Source organism: Schistocerca americana, chromosome 8 (genome assembly GCF_021461395.2).
Source record: "Schistocerca americana isolate TAMUIC-IGC-003095 chromosome 8, iqSchAmer2.1, whole genome shotgun sequence".
NCBI classification, from domain to species: Eukaryota; Metazoa; Arthropoda; class Insecta; order Orthoptera; family Acrididae; genus Schistocerca; species Schistocerca americana.
Window position 1 is genome coordinate 228,558,508 of NC_060126.1, and position 20,389 is coordinate 228,578,896.

At 39.8% G+C, this 20,389-nt stretch overlaps 1 protein-coding gene across 1 annotated transcript in view; it reads right to left on the reverse strand.

Moving 5' to 3' along the window:
* LOC124625777 (histone-lysine N-methyltransferase SETDB1-like) overlaps positions 1-20,389 on the reverse strand; it is a 284,740-nt gene that overhangs the window by 97,139 nt on the left and 167,212 nt on the right. Inside the window, exons 16-19 of the mRNA XM_047149218.1 lie at positions 8,414-8,581; positions 5,775-5,917; positions 3,854-4,031; positions 2,429-2,585 (exon numbers count right to left, since the gene is read on the reverse strand). Coding sequence (XP_047005174.1) covers positions 2,429-2,585; positions 3,854-4,031; positions 5,775-5,917; positions 8,414-8,581 — 646 coding nt within the window. The remainder of the gene's footprint in view (positions 1-2,428; positions 2,586-3,853; positions 4,032-5,774; positions 5,918-8,413; positions 8,582-20,389) is intronic.

Below are 20,389 nucleotides of genomic sequence, written 5' to 3' on the forward strand. Positions count from 1 at the left end.
TATAAGTATTCGTTATCACAAACCACATTATCATACTATGTCATGGTACTTAGATTCCCTCCAAAACATGCAAAAATTCTGTGTGAAGCTTGCAGGAGCTATACAGGCTCTGTCTCAAAAGCCACATAATGACAGCTATTTATAAGGCTACCAAACAAGAGGCACAAAACAGCCAGAAACTGTTTATTGTTTCCCAAATATTTCAGCTGGTGATCAGTGCAGTGTAAAGATAGGTATACATGTCCATATTTCCATGTACATTAAAACTGTTTCTTCCTGAAGACTCCATTCCTATCATGAAATAGTTCTCCAAATATTCCACCAATGCATAAACAATCAGACAGTATATCAGAACGAAAACAGCCTTGGTTGTAAAATTTCTGAACCAGTTGCTGTATTGGCCTGCCATGATGGGATAGGAAATTTTTTTTACAAACAGTATATGTTTCAGAAAAACCCAATAATGAGCTGAACAAAGAGTATGGGACAGTTGATAAGATTATTAATGTCGCTTTTGTTTTACACCTATAAACACAAAACAGAATGCTGTAAGTACCTCCAAACCACAGAAGCATACAGTGTCACAACCATAACACTGCTCATGTTTCATGTTAACATTTTGTAAGTAGCTCAATTATTTGTTACTGCCATATGAATGTTTGGACAATGGGTCAGCCGTACCACACTGTTGTAACAATTTTCTGTGCAACTTGAAGCACAATAGGGCTGTTATGCAGTCTGTGAGCAACAATGTCTCTCTATCAAAATTCCTCTATATACATTCTGACCAGTACCCCTTCCCCAACTCATTATATTCCTAACCATTTCCCTGCCATATATTGTTTTATATTTGTTGAAAATATTGTTCTGTTCTAAATATCCTCCAAGATGCTGCAATTTTCAACAGTATTTTGTTTTTGCCTTATTATATTTCACAGGGGATTTGTATTTCTGCTGTTAACAAGTAATGCAATATTCGAACTGTTGTAACATGTCTTCACAACCGTACTGGTATAAGAAAATGAAGGAATGACTTGTCATCACTGCCAAGTGTGTGAGGTGCTATATGCATACGTAGCCAACATTCTGAAGCAGCCGACACAAATGACAGTTAGTTAGTTATTTTAAGAGTAGATCTTTCAAAACTCTTTTTGAATTCTGAGGCCACAGTAATTATTCACAACAGAGAGAGAGAGAGAGAGAGAGAGAGAGAGAGAGAGAGAGAGAGAGAGAGAGAGAGAGAGAGAGCACCCAGGCTATTATCAAATATGAAATGTTGAGATGAATAGATGTCACCATAAACACTGGAGTTCTTAAAAACATAAATATAGAAGTAAGTAAATAAGTTTTTAGAAACATGAATGTCCATGAGTTTACCTGACAACTTTGTTGACAACGGTTCTCAAATGCTGAGAAACCACCAAACTAATAGTGCATATAATTACACGATGAAATGATATATCACAGAACACGAGAGCAGTATCAAGTGCACAAACCACACACACCGCATATGGTGAAACATTTCTCATAATGAGAACTTACATATCTAATTGCATTCACCTCCTTTAGCTGAAGATCAGCGTGCCTGACTGCCATGTGGGGTACCTAAGTTCGATTCCTGGTATCGCCAGGGCTTTCTCCTTGGGGGGGGGGGGGGGGGGGGGGGGGGGGGGGGGGGTCTGGAAGAGGATGCACTCAGCCTCATGAAGCCAACTGACAAGCCACTTGAATAAGAAGTAGCAGCTCCATGAATTGTTAAGCCAACAAAGTCTGGTCAGCATCATGCAGTAGTGTGGGCCTGACCTTTGATATTATCTTTTTATGCATCTAACTGCAATACTTTCTGTGTCACTTCAATGACATGACTAATCATCATCGTCCTCGTCCTCTTTCCCCTACGCAACTATCACAGTAATCAACAGATGTACCTTCTAGTAAAAAGAAGTGCCGATGCTGTCTATGAAGTGACACTTCGACAACATAAAAATAACTAAAATAGTTCACACACCATCTGAAATAAAATTAAATACTAGAATTTAAATACTGAATAAGTGTAGTCGGAGAAGAGAAGAGACTGATTGTGCAGGATGCAGACAACTCACAAACACAAAACATTCCATCTGGAACTGGCTCTTAAAGATATTGGAAAACCATCTAATAGCGGCAAGCTGATGGGAAAAGAAAAAGTAAGTATGAAGCACGTCACGTTTCTTTTGACCATGCTGTAATGCACTATCTTATTTCTCATTACTGTAAAATGATATAGACAAAAATATCTAACAGTCTTAGGGAGAAAGCACTGGATTTCACATGCACATAAAATCACTTCAACTATTCAGATGAACAACATTAATACTAAAATCCCTTTTTCAGCTTTGATGTTCTTCCAACACTAAGCCGTAGTATTTAATATTAAAATTCTATGTACCTTTCTCTGCATCTGTAGTTTTCTTGGGAGAGAATGGTTCTGCCATGTCGACATCTCCATCCTCAGGGACATCGCTCTCATAATCTTCTTTCATTCTCTCAACAACTTCAATGTAGTCCAACTCTGCCAGGTACTCGTCTCCATAATTTTTGCCGCCCTAAAGACATTAAATTAAATCTATATATTTTCAGAAACATTTCAACTTTTCAGTGAAAGTCACTGCAATGAGGAAGTATCACCTAATGGCTGCTCCTTCTCAGGAGACCAGTGTCCTTTGTATTGGATTAGATTATAAAAGTCAATGATCTGGACACGTTACAATTTATTAAAATTGGTTACCAGTTTCTGTTTTGCACCCATCATCAGGCTCAAAACCTTAGCAGCAATACATAGGTACTCAGTATACAAAACTGAAGCTGGTGATCAGTTTTAATAAAATAGTGTGGGACCAGGATATTACTTTATTAATATAATATTTATTTGTCATTAAACTAGCCAGTATAGGGATTTTGCTCATCTTTGGTTTGGTGTGAAAGAAGAGAAATGAGGACAATCGTAGCATAACAAACACGAAAGAACTAATAGCAACATCGAGATATTTGCATTAATTACACCAGGTATAACATTCAAACTATATAGCAGAATGGCATTAATTAACATACTTTTCAATTTGGCACATCAACTGGTAAGTATGATTCTTGTCAACAGTTTTATTCAAACATATGTAATAAGAACACTGTGTTATAACCCAAGAACATTTATTGTTAGAAGCACTGAAGGTTTGATACATTCTGGATGCCAGACTGTAGTTTCTTCTGAAGAAGTGGTATTTGTATTTCATTCTTATGCTTTTATTTCCCCTTGTAAGACTAGGGTCTTCAGGACTTCTCTTACATCTTACACAATCCTCAGTGACTCAACAGTATGAACTGTATGGTATTTGAGTATCTACTACTACTACTACTACTACTACTACTAACAAGAATAATAATAATAATAACAAAGAGAGTGGGAGAGAAGAAGAAGAAACACAGTTCTGCCAGTCATTATAATGTGTCAGTGTTTTCATCTGTGAGAATATCTTACAATGTTGTAGTAGTTGCAGTATAACAACAACAACAACAGAGAACGACTGCTTCTACACCTACATCTTATTATGTCGAACTCTTTTTCGACAAAATTAATGTGGTTAGACGAACAATCACCATACAGAGGAAATAGAGAGCAGTGGACACACAAGAGCGATAACCATTCATTATAAATTAACTTTAAATGACACGTGTTACTTTTTATATAACTCCTACTATGTTGCTGAAACTGCACAGTGGAGGGCTATCACTGTCCATGCTGTCATTTATCTTGTAGCTAGGACTGTTTACTATTGTGTCATTTACTTAAAATTTATTTTAATAAAACAGAAAATACCTCATTGGCACCTTGCTCTGTCAGTAGACGACCTGCATACACACAGATGAATGAGCCCTGTGGGATATCATTGAGACAGCGTATTCCCCAGCCTCTCCTTACAGTCTTAAAAACTTGGAGTTTCAGCTGAAGAGGAAATTGTGCAACACGGTTCAAGCAGGTACTGGAGCATTTACACCTAAAAATGTAAAACAAGTGTGAAAAACAAGATTTTACGATGTTGTGAACACTTGCAAGAAATACATTTTGAACAGCTTGACAAGTGATAAGTAAAGCCAATAGTACACACATTATAATGAAAAGTCACGTCCAAAGCAATAATTGTACTTGGCCTTTAAAAATATTTAAACAGCCTCACTATATGTTTCTAGCAGTCTTCCTGTATTTGATGAAGACAACATTCTTTTACTCAATCTCATATCATAGAAAATAACATTCCTTGATCTGGCAGAAAGAGAGTAAACTTTTTAAGGAGACAAGCTTACTCTGAGGTTAAGGATACTCTCCAGTACAATTTTACACACACACACACACACACACACACACACACACACACACACACACACACAAACGGGTGTCAACAGGAAGTGCATCTGGTCACCCTCAATCTCTAACACTGCAAAATCCAGACTAACATGCCGACCCATGAACAAGCATGATATGGCTAGGTTGAACACTAAAAACATAAGCAAGAATATTTAAAAAAAAATATGTTTTCATGCTTAGCATCTAAGAATTTATTTCAAATTTTATATAGTTCTACAGAAAAAACTGAGTCAGAAGACACTACGGGGTTTATCAAAGTGGCAGGATCTTAAGCTATGATTGAGATATCTCTGCCATCTCTTTCCCTATGGGGAAGGGGATGCAGCATCTTCCTTTATTATCAAAATTGCTCTGCCATCTTTCTTATGGAAGAAGGGATGATGTCCGTAGTCCTTTACCAGACACACGCCCGTGACTGGCAGGTTTCCAGGCTCTTGCCATCCTCCGGAACTAATCGACTGCCGGCAATCCAGTAGCAATTGGCGCATGCTCCAAACATAATGAGTGAAACACGCCACCTTGTTGTCTGCGGCGTCTGCTGCAGCCAATACAAGAGATGGCTGACTTACCACTGGCACATTGTGCCTCAATGACCATGGCACTGCATACTCAGTCAAGTGTTCCATGCGGGTATCCATCGACCTGCCTACTTAAGATGCGGCAATGACTAGCAGACAGCATTCACTTACGCTCTTGGGTTTAACACTGGCCACACCCAGTGACCAATCCATCAGAGCAAAACTATTCATTCAGCATGCACTCCACGTTTTCTGCTGGCTGCTCCCAGTGACTCATCCCTCAGAGCTTGTACCCAAACTTTGAGCTCTGTTCATGTCCCAGGCCTTTATGCTGGCCGTGCCAGCATCTCATCAATCAGGGCATACACACAGCTTGCAGTAGCATCCATCTGATAGCAGTTCCAATGCCAACTATATCATCATCTAGGACTTGTGGGTTCAATGGGATCGTTACTTACTGAGTGTTAACTTTTCATGTAACTAACATTAGAGCTGTGACGTGTCATTGTTAGCAACCATCAGACAGCAGCCTAATTAAGCTAATGATGAGTTTTTGCTGTTACACAACAATAAAGGGTATGTTGTTGTTCTCTCCTTGGGAGCCAGTTTATTCCGTGTAAACTCTACCACCCCTTGTCACAACAAAAATATACTAATAAATAACCTTCTATGATGATGATTTCATTGCATTCAGTTTAAGATTGAAATTCCTGCCCTAACTATCTTTTCATCTGTCCTAAAATTCCTATAAAAATTGTTTTCACGTATATATGTTACTAAACAGTTTCCAATGTTACAAATACACTTCACTGGAATCAAAGTAAAACAACAGCAGCAAAAAACATGAGTCAATTTACCTTACATTACACTCATAAATTCCAGTTGTAACAGGCTCTGGAAGACGTTTGTTCATATAGCCAACAGAGAAATCTGGCTGAGCACCTCGCACACATGCTGTACCGCCAATTGTGAGCTGCCAACAAGCACATTTACTACGATCCTGCAAACAAAAGATAACTATCTGAAACAGGCAACACTGACTCAGAGCTTGGGCTGAATACCATGGTTCTTAATAGCGGTTGTCCCGCTAGGAAGTCGAATACAGTTACATTCCTATGACTTACAAAACAGCTCTAGCAGCAAATTAGGTAACGGATAAACAGTTTCACAAAGAATCTTCACCACATAGTAACTTGACAGTTTGACAGATCTATGTTATTAGTGTGCAATTAAAAAATGTTGTAGCTTATGACTAATAGCTCACAGAAGGGAAGTGAAGCTGTTGCCTGGTAATGGCAATTCTTGGTTTTGAGACAACTCATGTCATGTGAGTAAGTCGGCTAACATTTTGTCAACAGAAAACTGTCTTGTCCTTATTTCATTACAAATATGATTTTCATAAATGTAAGAAATTTGAATTTCTGTTTCAAATGTTTCTCCAGAAATAAACAAAATGGAGGAGTCAGCATCTCTCAAATTTTGGGTATTCTTGTGAATGGCACATACAAAGTAGATCAAGTAACAATGTGCTCTTCTCTTTTGCACTTACTGGTTGACAGACATGTATTAACAAACAAAGTTTCTGGAACATTCTCAGGTAATTAGTAAGTGTTGCTGATCGTTAACATGAAACAAGAAGGAAATACACAAAACTTACAACTACGCTGATCAAAGAGAAAAGAATTCCTACAAGTTTGCAAGTGTTGCAAATCATAAGATGAAACTTTGACAGCGTCACTAGCTTTCCCCCCTCCCCTCCCTTTTTCCTCCTTTTTACACACACACACACACACACACACACACACACACACACACACACACACAAAACTCTGAACTACTTAAACCTAACTAACCTAAGGACATCACACATATCCATGCCCTAGGCAGGATTCGAACCTGTGACCGCAGCAGTCGTGCGGTTCCGAACTGAAGTGCCTAGAACCGCTCGGCCACCGCGGCTGGCCACTAATGACTAATCATTCTTAGCAGCTGATATGTTTAAGCTGTGTTCCTAAAAAACTGAAATACTTATTTTCTCTGTTTGTAGGTGGTTGATGCAGACGCCAAAAATTTTACAACTATGAGGGTCATTCTAAAATTACAAAACATGTTTCCTTTTTATTCAAACTAATGAAAGAAAACTTATTTTATGACACTCAATGGAAATTCAAGGAAGAAATAACAACAATTTGAAAAGGACAGATTGCTCTCACAACAAAGACGTAGTGCTGTGTTGCAGAGAAGCACAATGAAAAAGAATTCTAGACACAATCAGATACTGAACAAGTCACTCATCAGAAACAGAGAAAACACACACATTTTCACAAGTAACTGTATATTCAAACACTCATGGCCACTGTTGTCTCCAGAAACCAAGGGCTGACTGTGACTGTAGCTGAGGCGAGATGAGCAGCAACCTTTGCTAGTCCCTGCCTTCCAACTGCCTATCCCCTTCCATGCTCCCATTTCAGTACTACACTCACCTTCTACTCCACCATCACACCTACATAGTTATTTCTCATTATATCCCTGCATGCTCCCATAAGTACCACTAGCATCTATCTCCATCCTTATCCCTCTATCCCTCCTACTTGTCACTTATTTACATCACTACCTACCCCAACAAAGGCTGCTGCTCATCTCAGATGCAGTCACAGTCAGACCTGAGCACCTGGAGACAACAGTGGTCATGTGTGTGTGAGAGTTTTGTTTTGTCTACATCTGATGAAGGACAATATGATAGCTGCATTTGCTTACATGCTCTTTCATTGTGCCTGTCTGCAAATATGTGTCAAGTAAGATCTATCCTTTTCATATTGTTATTTTACAACATAATTTGACACTGCAGATGTTTTTCTACATTACCACCATTCAAAGTTAAAACATTTGTTGTAGCTCTCCACTAGCTCCCCTATGTCTTCTGCACACTCACTTGTGGTCACTGTTGCTCTCTTTCCATTTGTTGCCATTTTCATAGTGCTTTCTGGCCAAAAAATCCAATTTGGGAAAAAGATGGTAATCATGTGGAGCCAAGTCGAAGATATAAGATGGATGTTCAGTAACCTCTACTTAAACTGTAGAGGCAAATCCTTCATCAACATCTGAAGGGCATTTTTGAACTGAAGCTTCATTTGTCACATTTCTACGAACTTCAATTACGTCTGTAAATTTCGATATGGTAGGCTTTTTTGCATTCAGAAACTGTATTACACTATGAAATTCACACTTTGCAAGCTCGTTAACTGCGTCACAATTTCAAAATCACACAAACAGACAGTAAAAAACGGGTCCTGCTCTACGTTAGTGACATACTGGCATCCACGATTAGGGAAATCTATGACAAAATGGCAGGGATGGAGAGAGAATTGTGTGACTTGTCGGGTCAAAACATTTTTTCTTTTTAAGAATGACCCTTGTAAATGCTATCTTCATTAATTTAAGTATGATCCATTTTGATGTTCTCTGTTTGAAATCTAGTGTGCGCATTTCTCCTTACCCTACAATCATCTTCACAGTCACATCCAGTTAAGAACTCTGGATCAAGATTGAGTGGTACACCTTCCATGGGCAAGCGTTTCGTGGAATAGTTGACAAAGTCTGGCACACTGTGATCCACACAGTTCACGCACGACACTGGCACATTTTCAAGACCATACGAAAGATCCTGGAACAAATATCTTTATTACAACATACGTTTACATTGTACATTTCCCTTGGGATTAGAGGTAATGGCATTACAACAAACAAAAATTAACTGTGTTAATATATATTTACTGAAGTCAAACAAATCAGATTAGTTGATTACGATAATGTAGGGAGGTATTGTGTTGTCAGTAGGTGCACAAACAAGACAGTAGGTGCACAAACAAGACAGAGAATGTTGCTGATGCTATCAGATGAACTTTTCTTTAGGGGTCACACACACACACACACACACACACACACACACACAGATAGAGAGATATTCAGCTTGCACTGCAGCTTGACTGTGTTGAGTGGTTGTGTCAGGTAGAGTGAAGTGGGCCAGGGGATACAGGAGGCAAGGAGTTGGAGGGAGGGTTGGGGAACACTGGCTGACGATTGGGAGGCCGAGGCAGAGGCACTGGGGAGATCGTTCTGGCCACAGGCAGGGGAAGTTGTGCTCAACACCCGATGACATGGAGGACTGGATAGGGAGGTGGAGAAAAAACAGAGGAGCGAAATAAATTTGAGCAAGCTATCACAATTACGACTTAACAATTCCTATAAAATTTTAAAACTTATTTATACATACAAAGAGGATTTATAAAGTTTCAGGATTTTTCATTTTTTAAAAATAATTTTATTTACTCGGCTACAATGACATTATATTCTTCAAAATAGTCCTCATTAGATATTATAAACTTATACCAGAGCTTCTTCCAGCTCCCAAAAACTTCTGGAACTTTGTCTCAAAGACAGAACTTCGCTCTTTTCGGCGATGCAGTTTTAACCTGTGATAAGCTTGTAAGACAACAATCCCGTAAGGCACTCTTTATTTTTGGAAACAGAAAGAGTAACACACAGTCTTATCTGGCAAATATGGAGGTGGATCATCATCAAATTGTTGTTTTTAGCCAAAAATTCACGAACAAGCAATTAAGTGTCGGCAGGTGCGTTATTGGTTGAAAAGCCATGAATTGTTACACCACAAATCCGGACTCCCCCCCCCTGCCCCCAAAACAGCAGTGAACTTCCAGCTAGTACTCCTTCTTGATCATTTGACCTTTAAGCAAAAACTCATGATGCACTATGTGCTTAGAATCTAAGAAAACAGCGAGCAGAACCTACACATTCAATCACATTTGCCAGCTATTTTCGGTCTTGGCAGTCCATAATGCCTCAACTGAGACAACTGAGCCTTAGTTTCAATGTCATACCTATACACCCATGTTTCGTTATCAGTTGCAACACATTTCACAAGTTCTGCTTTGTTACTGACTTCATTTAGCAACTACTGAGCAGCTTCTATTTGCTGCTTTTTTTTTTGCTTAAAATCCAATGGCCTTGGCATAAATTTTGCTGACACACATTTCATACCCAAAACATCCGTCAAGTTTTCACAGCATAAGCGAACTGATACACCAACATCATCAGCAACTTCTGAGAATGTGATTCGCCGATTGTTCATAACCACTTCTTTCACTTTGAATAAGTTTTCATCGGTCGTTAATATGCTAGAGCGCCCTGATAGTTATCTTCAAGTTCTTCACAGCCATCTTGAAAAGAGTTATTCCACATGCAAACCCTTGTTTTACTCTTAGCAGGATCACCAAATGAATAGTCAATATTTCTAAACCTTTGTCTCATTTTATTCCATTTTCATAGCAAAATTTAATTCAAATTCTCCGATCCAATTGTAAGACAAATGAATACACATTAAATGTGGCTTCCAGTTAAGAAATACGTTTCAGACATGTTCACCAACACAACAACAAAAAATTTCTTGAATCAGACTGATACAATAAGTAAAATTACATAACTTTGGATACTTTTTGAACACACTTCATACATGTTCACATTTGTCAAAAAGAAGTAAGAATTATAAATAATGTAGCAATCAGTCGCGGAAACATAATTTATTTATCTTGCTGCAGATCGATTTCGACTGATATCAGTCATCATCAGGGCTTGGAGACACTTTGATGCTTATACATTGCTTATTGAACACAATGTATAAGCAACAAAGTGTCTCCAAGCCCCAATGATGACTGATATCAGTCGAAATCGATCTGCAACAAGATAAATAAATTATGTTTCCATGACTGCTTGCTACATTATTTATAATCTTATATTCCACAGTCGCTGCACAGAAAGGTAACCTTATGGAGCCATTCAGAAGTAAGAAAATTCTGCATCTCACTTTCAAAAGCATTTCCAAAACCATTTACTTGAGCTTGCAAGTACCAGTTCCTGCAATTTCACTATGCTGAACACATCTCTAGATGCCTGCTGGCTGTAGTGTATAACCCCAGTCATTTATGGTTTTACACCCAAAGTTTGCTACTTAGCAATTGCTCTTTTGTTTTTGCTTTACTTTGAGATTATAAAGTGTTCTCAATTGTTGAAAATGCATATCTGTTGCTTACAACTGAGTTAAACTAATGTTCTCTAAACTACACTCTTGTGCTGGACAAGACAAATCTCAAACAACTAGGTCATATGAGTAGAATTGGTGGGAGACAGGGATACCTGGCACACAGTTGGCTCCCAACAAATTTGAAGAAAAAGTTTGATCATCTCTGTACTTCTCAAAATGAAACCGTAGATCAAAACCTCCAAAGAGCCAAAAATGTGCTTGATAACTTAAGAGAGCACAGGTTCAATCTAAACATATTGAACTGACAATTTAAAACTTAATGATCAGCTCAGTGGCTTTCAAGTTATCCAAAAACTAGAAGCTTAAGGAAGTAGAGCCAGTCACATTTATGGGGACACATGTGGGAAGAGGGGAAAAAACTTAAATGATCTTTACATGAATGCTAAATGGGAGAAAAAAAAAAAAGTCGCACACTGCAAAGAAACAATGTCCTGCAAAACAGACATGGATAAAAGAAAGGTAGCTTACCATGGCTAGTTTGAAACTGTTGTAAGATATGGAATTATCTGCTGGGTTAATTAAAAAATGAAATTAGAATATTGACACAAAAATTATAGACATGTGTGTAATGCAAAGCTGCAGGGATTCATGTCAACTACTATTCAGAGATCTTAAAATTTTAATTATCCCCTGTATTTGTGTTTATGAACTGTGTATCTTTGATCTACAGCCCAAATTTACTTGTAAGAGACCATTTTCAACACGTGTGCAACAGAAAATACGAAGAAAATTTCATGTTTCTCTCTCACATTACGTTCTATTTGCAGACACTGTACTAATGGTCATAAAAACATATTAAAAGGGACAAACTTTCAACAACAGAAAAAGAAAATTACAATCCATAATATGAAGAAAGACTGTATTCACTAAAGGAATTTTTATGTGATAATAGCACAACATTCTTGAAATAATGTGGAAAATTTTATCACTAGCTGTAAACTAATTCAAGTATATATGATCATGGATAACTTGTCTTGAATATATCACTCCTATTTGCAACCACTTTAAATTATTACATTGTGCACCTTACCAATAAATTAAATAAATTTTGAAGAAAATGTCAGAACCAGTTGCACTTATCTTTTTATTTTAAACCATGACCGGTTTCAGCCCCCAAAGCCATTATCTAGTGATATGTGAGATGCTTTGAGAGGACGGAGCACCTCTCAGGACACCTAACATACATCACTAGGTAATGGCCTTGGGGGAGGCAACCAGTTGTCATTTAAAATAAAAGGGAAAGTGCAATTGGTGCTGACATTTGTTTCAAAACCACCACCAGAATTGCAGAACTGTTACCAAGATGTATAACAAGCTGGACACAAAATTTGCTGAGTAAATTACTTACATTTGTGTATTATGAACCAAAAACAGTACTAAAAAAATAAAGAATAAGAATCTAAAGTGACCAGCATATTGCCATATTTTCTGCTGAGATGATGTAGTTGTGACAGTGACTCATTCCATATCATGTAATGAGAGGTCTCAATCATGATCAACTGAATGTGTGAACAACTAACTGCTGAGCTTAAAAAGTTATAGTGCAAAGAAGTCATTGAAAGATTAATAGCTGATCTGATTTTATTAGATTTAGAGCACTATACAGAGAGATCATAAGTGCCTATTTTTTACAATAATGAGCTAAGTCATAAAAGTTGTTACAATTAATTTCTTATCTTTAAAACCAGTCATTGCAAAGTCACATACTGATTCACCAACAGCCAGAAATGTAAAAGTCAGTACAAAAGTATAGATTTTTATCAAAACAAGAATTCAATTGACAAAACAGTAAAATTACAAGGTGACAGAAAGGCTGATTAGTACTCACGTTTAGAACATGAAATTCCTTTACTGCCAACAGACATCTTTAAAAGCAGAAAAAAGCCATTCCTAGTTTTAGAGATATTGAGGTCTTTCCTCAGGAAGGACAGAGGGATAGGTCTGAAACCAAAAGGCATGTACTTCTCAGCCCTACTGACCCCTAGTAATTAAATATAGGTGGGATAGCCCCAGTTTCGGGTGGGTTTTAAATACGGGGAGTTTGGTGGCCAGATAAGCACAGTAAATTCATCTTGGTGCTCTTTGAACCAGGCAAGATGGGTGGCATGTTGCATTGTCCTGCTGGAAGACGCCGCCGTGACAAGGGGTGGGGGGACAAACTGCATGTAGGTGTTAATCCACTGTGCCTTCCAGACTGCTATGACAACATTCCCCAGACCTTAATGCTCTCTCCTCAGGCCTGGATCCTGAACATGGTGTAGTAAAACACTGAAACTGGTTGCCTAATAAAATAAGGTTGAAAATTGACAGCTGAAAGGTGTTTAATTTGACACCCTCTTTCGAACAGCCGAGTACCGTGGCCATTGCTAAAAAGACGGACATACAGAGCCTTCCAACAATTGTTGCAGCACCATACATGCCAATGGCCATCTGTCTGATGAACCCTAAAATGTGGTGCATCTGAAAGGCCACCTGTCACCACTTAGTGGATGTCCAATTGCGGTACTGTCATGTAAATTTCAGGCTTTGTCACCAATGAACAGCCGTCAGCAAGGATGCATGAACCAGGCACTTGCTGCGGAGACACAAAGCAGAAGCATTCGCAGAATGTTTGTTGAGGAGATACTGTCAGTAGCCCCTTTGTTCACTTGGGCAATCAGTTGCTCAACAGCTGCATGTCTATTTGCCTGTACACATCTCCACAGCCGTCATTTACCCCTGTCATCTATGGTTTGTGGGGCACCACAGTTGCCTTGGCACCAGTTTTGGATAGTGCCATTTTGCCATGCAAAGTATACTTTAACTACAGTGACACAAGAACAGTTTACAAACTTAGCCATTTTGGAAATGCTTCCACCCTTGCCCCAAAAGCCAATCATGATGCTCTTTGGGATGCCAGATAAATTGGTCAGTTTCCGCATTTCAACAACTGCACTATTTTCCGTGTCCCCCCTCCCCCAACACGTTTTATATATATCCCCTACTCCTAGTCCTGCCACCTGCTGTCTGTAAGTGGTTATTGCACATTGACACTGAACATAGGCTATGGTCAGATTAATGTATTATTACATAAAACTGAAAGTGAATCCCCTTGTAGAACAATGGATACTCTCCAGTCAGCACATAAGGTACAGGCATGTAAAATACGATGCACTGAAAGTGCTATCTCACAAGTTTTAGATTATGGTGGGCCCTCTTATTAGAGGAAGCAGGCATGTATCAAAAGGCAACCTCCATTACGAGGGTGAATAGGGACCACTTTGTCCTCTCACGCCCAAAGAACATCATTTGCTTCAACGTCTCCCAATAAAAACAATTGAACAGGGTAATTGTCTCAAGAATTCAGTTGTGGATAGTGTTATGTGCTTATGAAAAACACAGCCACATCACCCTTCACCTTTTCACCACTTATATTCCACTGCACTTCCTATTGAGGGCACATCCTGGCAGGACAGAATTATCCACAACGATAAGGTGCACCTCCTAAAAGCACAAGTATTAAGGATTCATGTGAACCAACAATTTTAACTCCTGCACACATGCCCTAGATCCATTTACGTTGTACTGCGGGATAGGATCAAATTAAAAATTGGGTTTCACTCCCACTTATCGCTGTAGTCTAGTACATTATGATGGTGCGCAGGGGCAGAGAGCCCAACAAAAAAATGTCACCACAGGTTGTTACTGGAGCCTAATCATCCAAAAATCTGACCTTTAGCTTATTGTGGTTGTCTTGTTTTGGACATATCATTTCACTTCCACCAAGTGCTAGCATCTGCAGGGGTGTATGCGTTTGTGGCTTTACTTCTGCAACGTATTTCTTTAGGACAGTGGAAAATGCATTTGAGAACACAAGGGGTTAGCATGCATTCAAATATCTTTTTGAGTGAATGGTGATGAATGAGGCTTTGAAGGGGCTCAACATTGGAGCTATTAGTCTCTCTATCTTCATAATCAATAACCCAATACAAGAGTTAAGATGTACTCTGTGATACCTCGCTCCCACCTTTCTGCATCAATACCAGGCGATTATATATATACAAAGATGATGTGACTTACCAAATGAAAGTGTTGGCAGGTCGATAGACACACAACCAAACACAAACATACACACAAAATTCAAGCTTTCAGGGAAGAGGGAAAGACGAAAGGATATGGGTTTTAAGGGAGAGGGTAAGGAGTCATTCCAATCCCGGGAGCGGAAAGACTTACCTTAGGGGGAAAAAAGGACAGGTATACACTCGCGCGCGCGCACACACACACACACACACACACACACACACACACACACACACACACACACATCCAGCCACACATATAGAGACACAAGCAGACATTTCTGCTCCCGGGATTGGAATGACTCCTTACCCTCTCCCTTAAAACCCACATCCTTTCATCTTTCCCTCTCCTTCCCTCTTTCCTGACAAAGCAAGCGTTTGAGAAAGTGGTTGGTGTCTTTGATGAAGGATGGGCCTTCGTCCTAAAATTCACAAACCCAATCATCCCGGCTGTCCCATTGTAGCTGGTTACCAAGCCCCCCACAGAACGATCTCTGCCTACGTAGATCAACACCTTCAACCCATTACATGCAGTCTCCCATCCTTCATCAAAGACACCAACCACTTTCTCGAACGCCTGGAATCGTTACCCAGTCTGTTACCCCCGGAAACCCTCCTTGTAACCATTGATGCCACTTCCTTATACACAAATATTCCGCACGTCCAGGGCCTCACAGCGATGGAGCACTTCCTTTCACGCCCATCACCTGCCACCCTACCTAAAACCTCTTTCCTCATTACCCTAGCCAGCTTCATCCTGACCCACAACTACTTCACTTTTGAAGGCCAGACATACCAACAATTAAAGGGAACAGCCATGGGTACCAGGATGGCCCCATGGGTCGCTTAGAGGAAGCCTTCTTGGTTACCCAGGCCTGCCAAACCAAAGTTTGGTACAGATTTATTGATGGCATCTTCATGATCTGGACTCACAGTGAAGAAGAACTCCAGAATTTCCTCTCCAACCTCAACTTCTTTGGTTCCATCAGATTCACCTGGTCCTACTCCAAATCCCATGCCACTTTCCTTGATGTTGACCTCCACCTTTCCAATGGCCAGCTCAGACGTCCGTCCACATCAAACCCACCAGCAAGCAACAGTACCTCCATTATGACAGCTGCCACCCATTCCACATCAAACGGTCCCTTCCCTACAGCCTAGGTCTTCGTGGCAAACGAATCTGCTCCAGTCCGGAATCCCTGAACCATTACACCAACAACTTGACAACAGCTTTCGCATCCCGCAACTACCCTCCCGACCTGGTACAGAAGCAAATAACCAGAGCCACTTCCTCATCCTCTCAAACCCAGAACCTCCCACAGAAGAACCACAAAAGTGCCCCACTTGTGACAGGATACTTTCCGGGACTGGATCAGACTCTGAATGTGGCTCTCCAGCAGGGATACGACTTCCTCAAATCCTGCCCTGAAATGAGATCCATCCTTCATGAAATCCTCCCCACTCCACCAAGAGTGTCTTTCCGCCGTCCACCTAACCTTCGTAACCTCTTAGTTCATCCCTATGAAATCCCCAAACCACCTTCCCTACCCTCTGGCTCCTACCCTTGTAACCGCCCCGTGTAAAACCTGTCCCATGCACCCTCCCACCACCACCTACTCCAGTCCTGTAACCCGGAAGGTGTACACGATCAAAGGCAGAGCCACGTGTGAAAGCACCCACATGATTGACCAACTGACCTGCCTACACTGTGACGCATTCTATGTGGGAATGACCAGCAACAAACTGTCCATTCGCATGAATGGACACAGGCAGACAGTGTTTGTTGGTAATGAGGATCACCCTGTGGCTAAACATGCCTTGGTGTACAGCCAGCACATCTTGGCACAGTGTTACACAGTCCGGGTTATCTGGATACTTCCCACTAACACCAACCTGTCAGATCTCCGGAGATGGGAACTTGCCCTTCAGTATATCCTCTCTTCCAGTTATCCACCAGGCCTCAATCTCCGCTAATTTCAAGTTGCCGCCACTCATACCTCACCTGTCATTCAACAACATCTTTGCCTCTGCACTTCCGCCTAGACTGACATCTCTGCCCAAACTCTTTGCCTTTGAATATGTCTGCTTGTGTCTGTATATGTGTGGATGGATATGTGTGTGTGTGCGCGCGCGCGAGTGTATACCCGTCCCTTTTTCCCCCTAAGGTAAGTCTTTCCGCTCCCAGGATTGGAATGACTCCTTACCCTCTCCCTTAAAACCCACATCCTTTCGTCTTTCCCTCTCCTTCCCTCTTTCCTGACGAAGCAACTGTTTGTTGCGAAAGCTATAACTTTGTGTGTATGTTTGTGTTTGTTTGTGTGTCTATCGACGTGCCAGCACTTTCGTTTGGTAAGTCACATCATCTTTGTTTTTATATATATTAAAAAATCAGTTTATTATGGGTGATAAGGACAAATAACAAAGATACACAATCTTCTGGCATACTGAAATTGTGAAATGGACTGGGACTCTAATCTGGGACCTTGGTTCTTTGTAGCCAAGTGCTCTCCCAACTTTGCTATCCAAACATGACTCAAGAACTGCCCTACCAGCTTTACATCTCTACCTTCCAAATTTCACAGTAGTTTAATGAATTCATTGGAAAAAAGCAGCTCATCATTGGATAAAAGCAGTAAAGGGCCAGGTATTTCCTGTGACCTTACAAAGGCATTTGATTCAGTGAATCTCTCCATGCTGATTCATAAACTACACAGATACATCTCAGACAAAATGCTCTGCAGTAGCTCAGGTCTTATCTGACAAACATGAAGCAAAGGGTAATCTAACACCATAAATGATGCATCTCAGTGGGATAAAATTTCACAAGCAACCCCTCAAGGCTGTCTTAGGGCCAATCTTGTTTCTCTTTTATATAAATGATTACCTCTCAATATCAGTGCTCAACTATGTTTGCCCATGATACTTCAGCACTTACTGAAAAAGAAAATGTGAGGGCAATTCCTGATGGTGTAATAAAAACACTACACAACCAACACACATGGTTTCAAAAATGTGGTCTTAAACTTATCATTTCAAGGAGCCTGCTTACACAATTTAAAACCCAACAATCAGAAATCGGTGGCATCAGTATCGTACATAAAAATCAAGTTATGGAAGAAGTTCAAGCCATCAAATTCTTGGGACTAAACTTGAACAAAAATCTAAAGTGGCAAGCGCACACAAATTATTTAGCTACTAAATTAAACAGTTCTGCTTTTCCAATGGACATGCTACCTGGTATAATAGACATAAACAGCAGGAAAGTGATGTACCACAGTTACTTTGAATACACAAGAAGACAGTCTAATTTTTGGGGGGAATTCAAACCCGATCAGAATCCTGCTACTTAAAAAAAAAGTTAGAAAAATGTGAGAACATCCTGTCACCATTTATTCAGGTGACCTAAAAATATTACATATCCATGCGTTGTACACATTTGAGATTATCATATTTTTACAAAGTAGTCCTGTATAACAAGAAAATCATTTCAAACACTTGTACAACACCAGACACAAAGTAAATTTAATGATTCCAAAACATCACTAGTAAATGTGTATGAAAGTCTACAACAAACTCAAACAGTAGAGATGTACTGAGCATGGCAGCAGGTTCACTAGAGACAAAACTACATGATCTCTTGGTGGAGGAATGCTACTACTCAACTGAGAAAATTATGAATGATGAAATTATCATTTGAAGAATATGACTATTTAATAGCAGAGTGCTGTGTACAACATTGTATGTATAAAATAATGTCTGTAACATTCAGACACTAAGTACTGGTACATCATAAGAATAACAATTTAATAACATTACTGTGTTCAACACACACCTATACTGGGAAAAATCGTGTTTGAGAATTATGCAACTACATATATCGTAAGACACAAGTTGACATATCTCCTAGTACAATCCAATCAGATCATCTGTAGAATGTTATGACATGAATAAAATACAAATACACTAACTCCACAGCATACTTTGTGATACGAGTATCCTGTGAGAAAGTACAGAGGGAGTTAAGATTTGGAGTTTATGGTTTATGTCTGGAAAGGGTTCCCCAAGAGACAGGACATATTTCTTATCCAGCTCTACCTCACCTGTAAGTCATCTAAAATGACGCTATAAATCAAGTGGTAATATCAAATGCCCAGTACGAAGGTTAAAATGAAAGATGCTTTTGTTGCATTGTTAACTAGAATACATGCAAATGACTCACCAAGACTAATTTATATCAGCAGTTTGAACGACCACCAGGATCACTACTAATATTCACGGAGGGTGTTCTCTTCCTATAACTTGAGCAATAAGTGTGACCAATACAGATGCAACACATGACTACGCATTCTCTTCAAGAAGGGCAAAGCAATGCTCTTCACTTCTTAGTGGAGGCTTTTACATTTGGAGGTTGTTGTGTCACACATTGATCATACACTCTTCTTCCGGTTTTCATAAGATAGCATTTGTGATATGCCAATAAGTAGTTTCTTGGACTGGCATTGGCTGCAGGTTCATTGTGGAAGTTACCTTAACTACTGAATCAGGACAATCATTGTCCTTCACCCAAAATGAATTTTCACTCTGCAGCTGAGTGTATGCTGATTTGAAACATCTTGGCAGATGACATGTGCAGGACCTTTGCCTTTGTGAGCGAGTGCTCAACCAAATGAGCTATCCGCATACAACTCACGGCCCGCCCTCAGAAATTTTACTTCTTAACATGGAATGTAAGAGATGAGGTACTGCCAGAAGTAAAAGCCATGCACGGGTTGTGTGTCAATCTTAGATAGCTCAGTTGGTAGAGCACTTGCACACGTAAGGCAAAGGCCCCAGGTTTGAGTCCAGGTCCGACACACTATTTTAATCTGCCAGTAAATTCCACTGACAAGGATGCTTAAATGGCTTGTGTCCAGAGGAATATCACACAGGTTGTATAAAAGTACATGAGTGGTGGAGACCATAGTTAGTCAGAGTGTCATTTCCAATCGCCTTTAAGATGTTGATGTTGTCATTGCACATAACAAAATTTCTGGCGCGTTGAACTCTGTGGATTGCCAATAATTTTGTTAATAAATGCTTAGCTGAACTTTTCATCGTCCTAGGAGCTGTTGGTATATATTGGAGTAAAGGTTTCATCATAATGGATAACCAAATAGAACTTCTGCGAGATTCATGATGCCATACCAGAGGTTGATTTGTACTACGGGCATGGAGTGCACTGAGGGGGAGCTCAGTCTGTGGGACAGATGGGCACATCATCATGGGGAAACAGAGCTCCCAATGCCTGTCTTTTAGT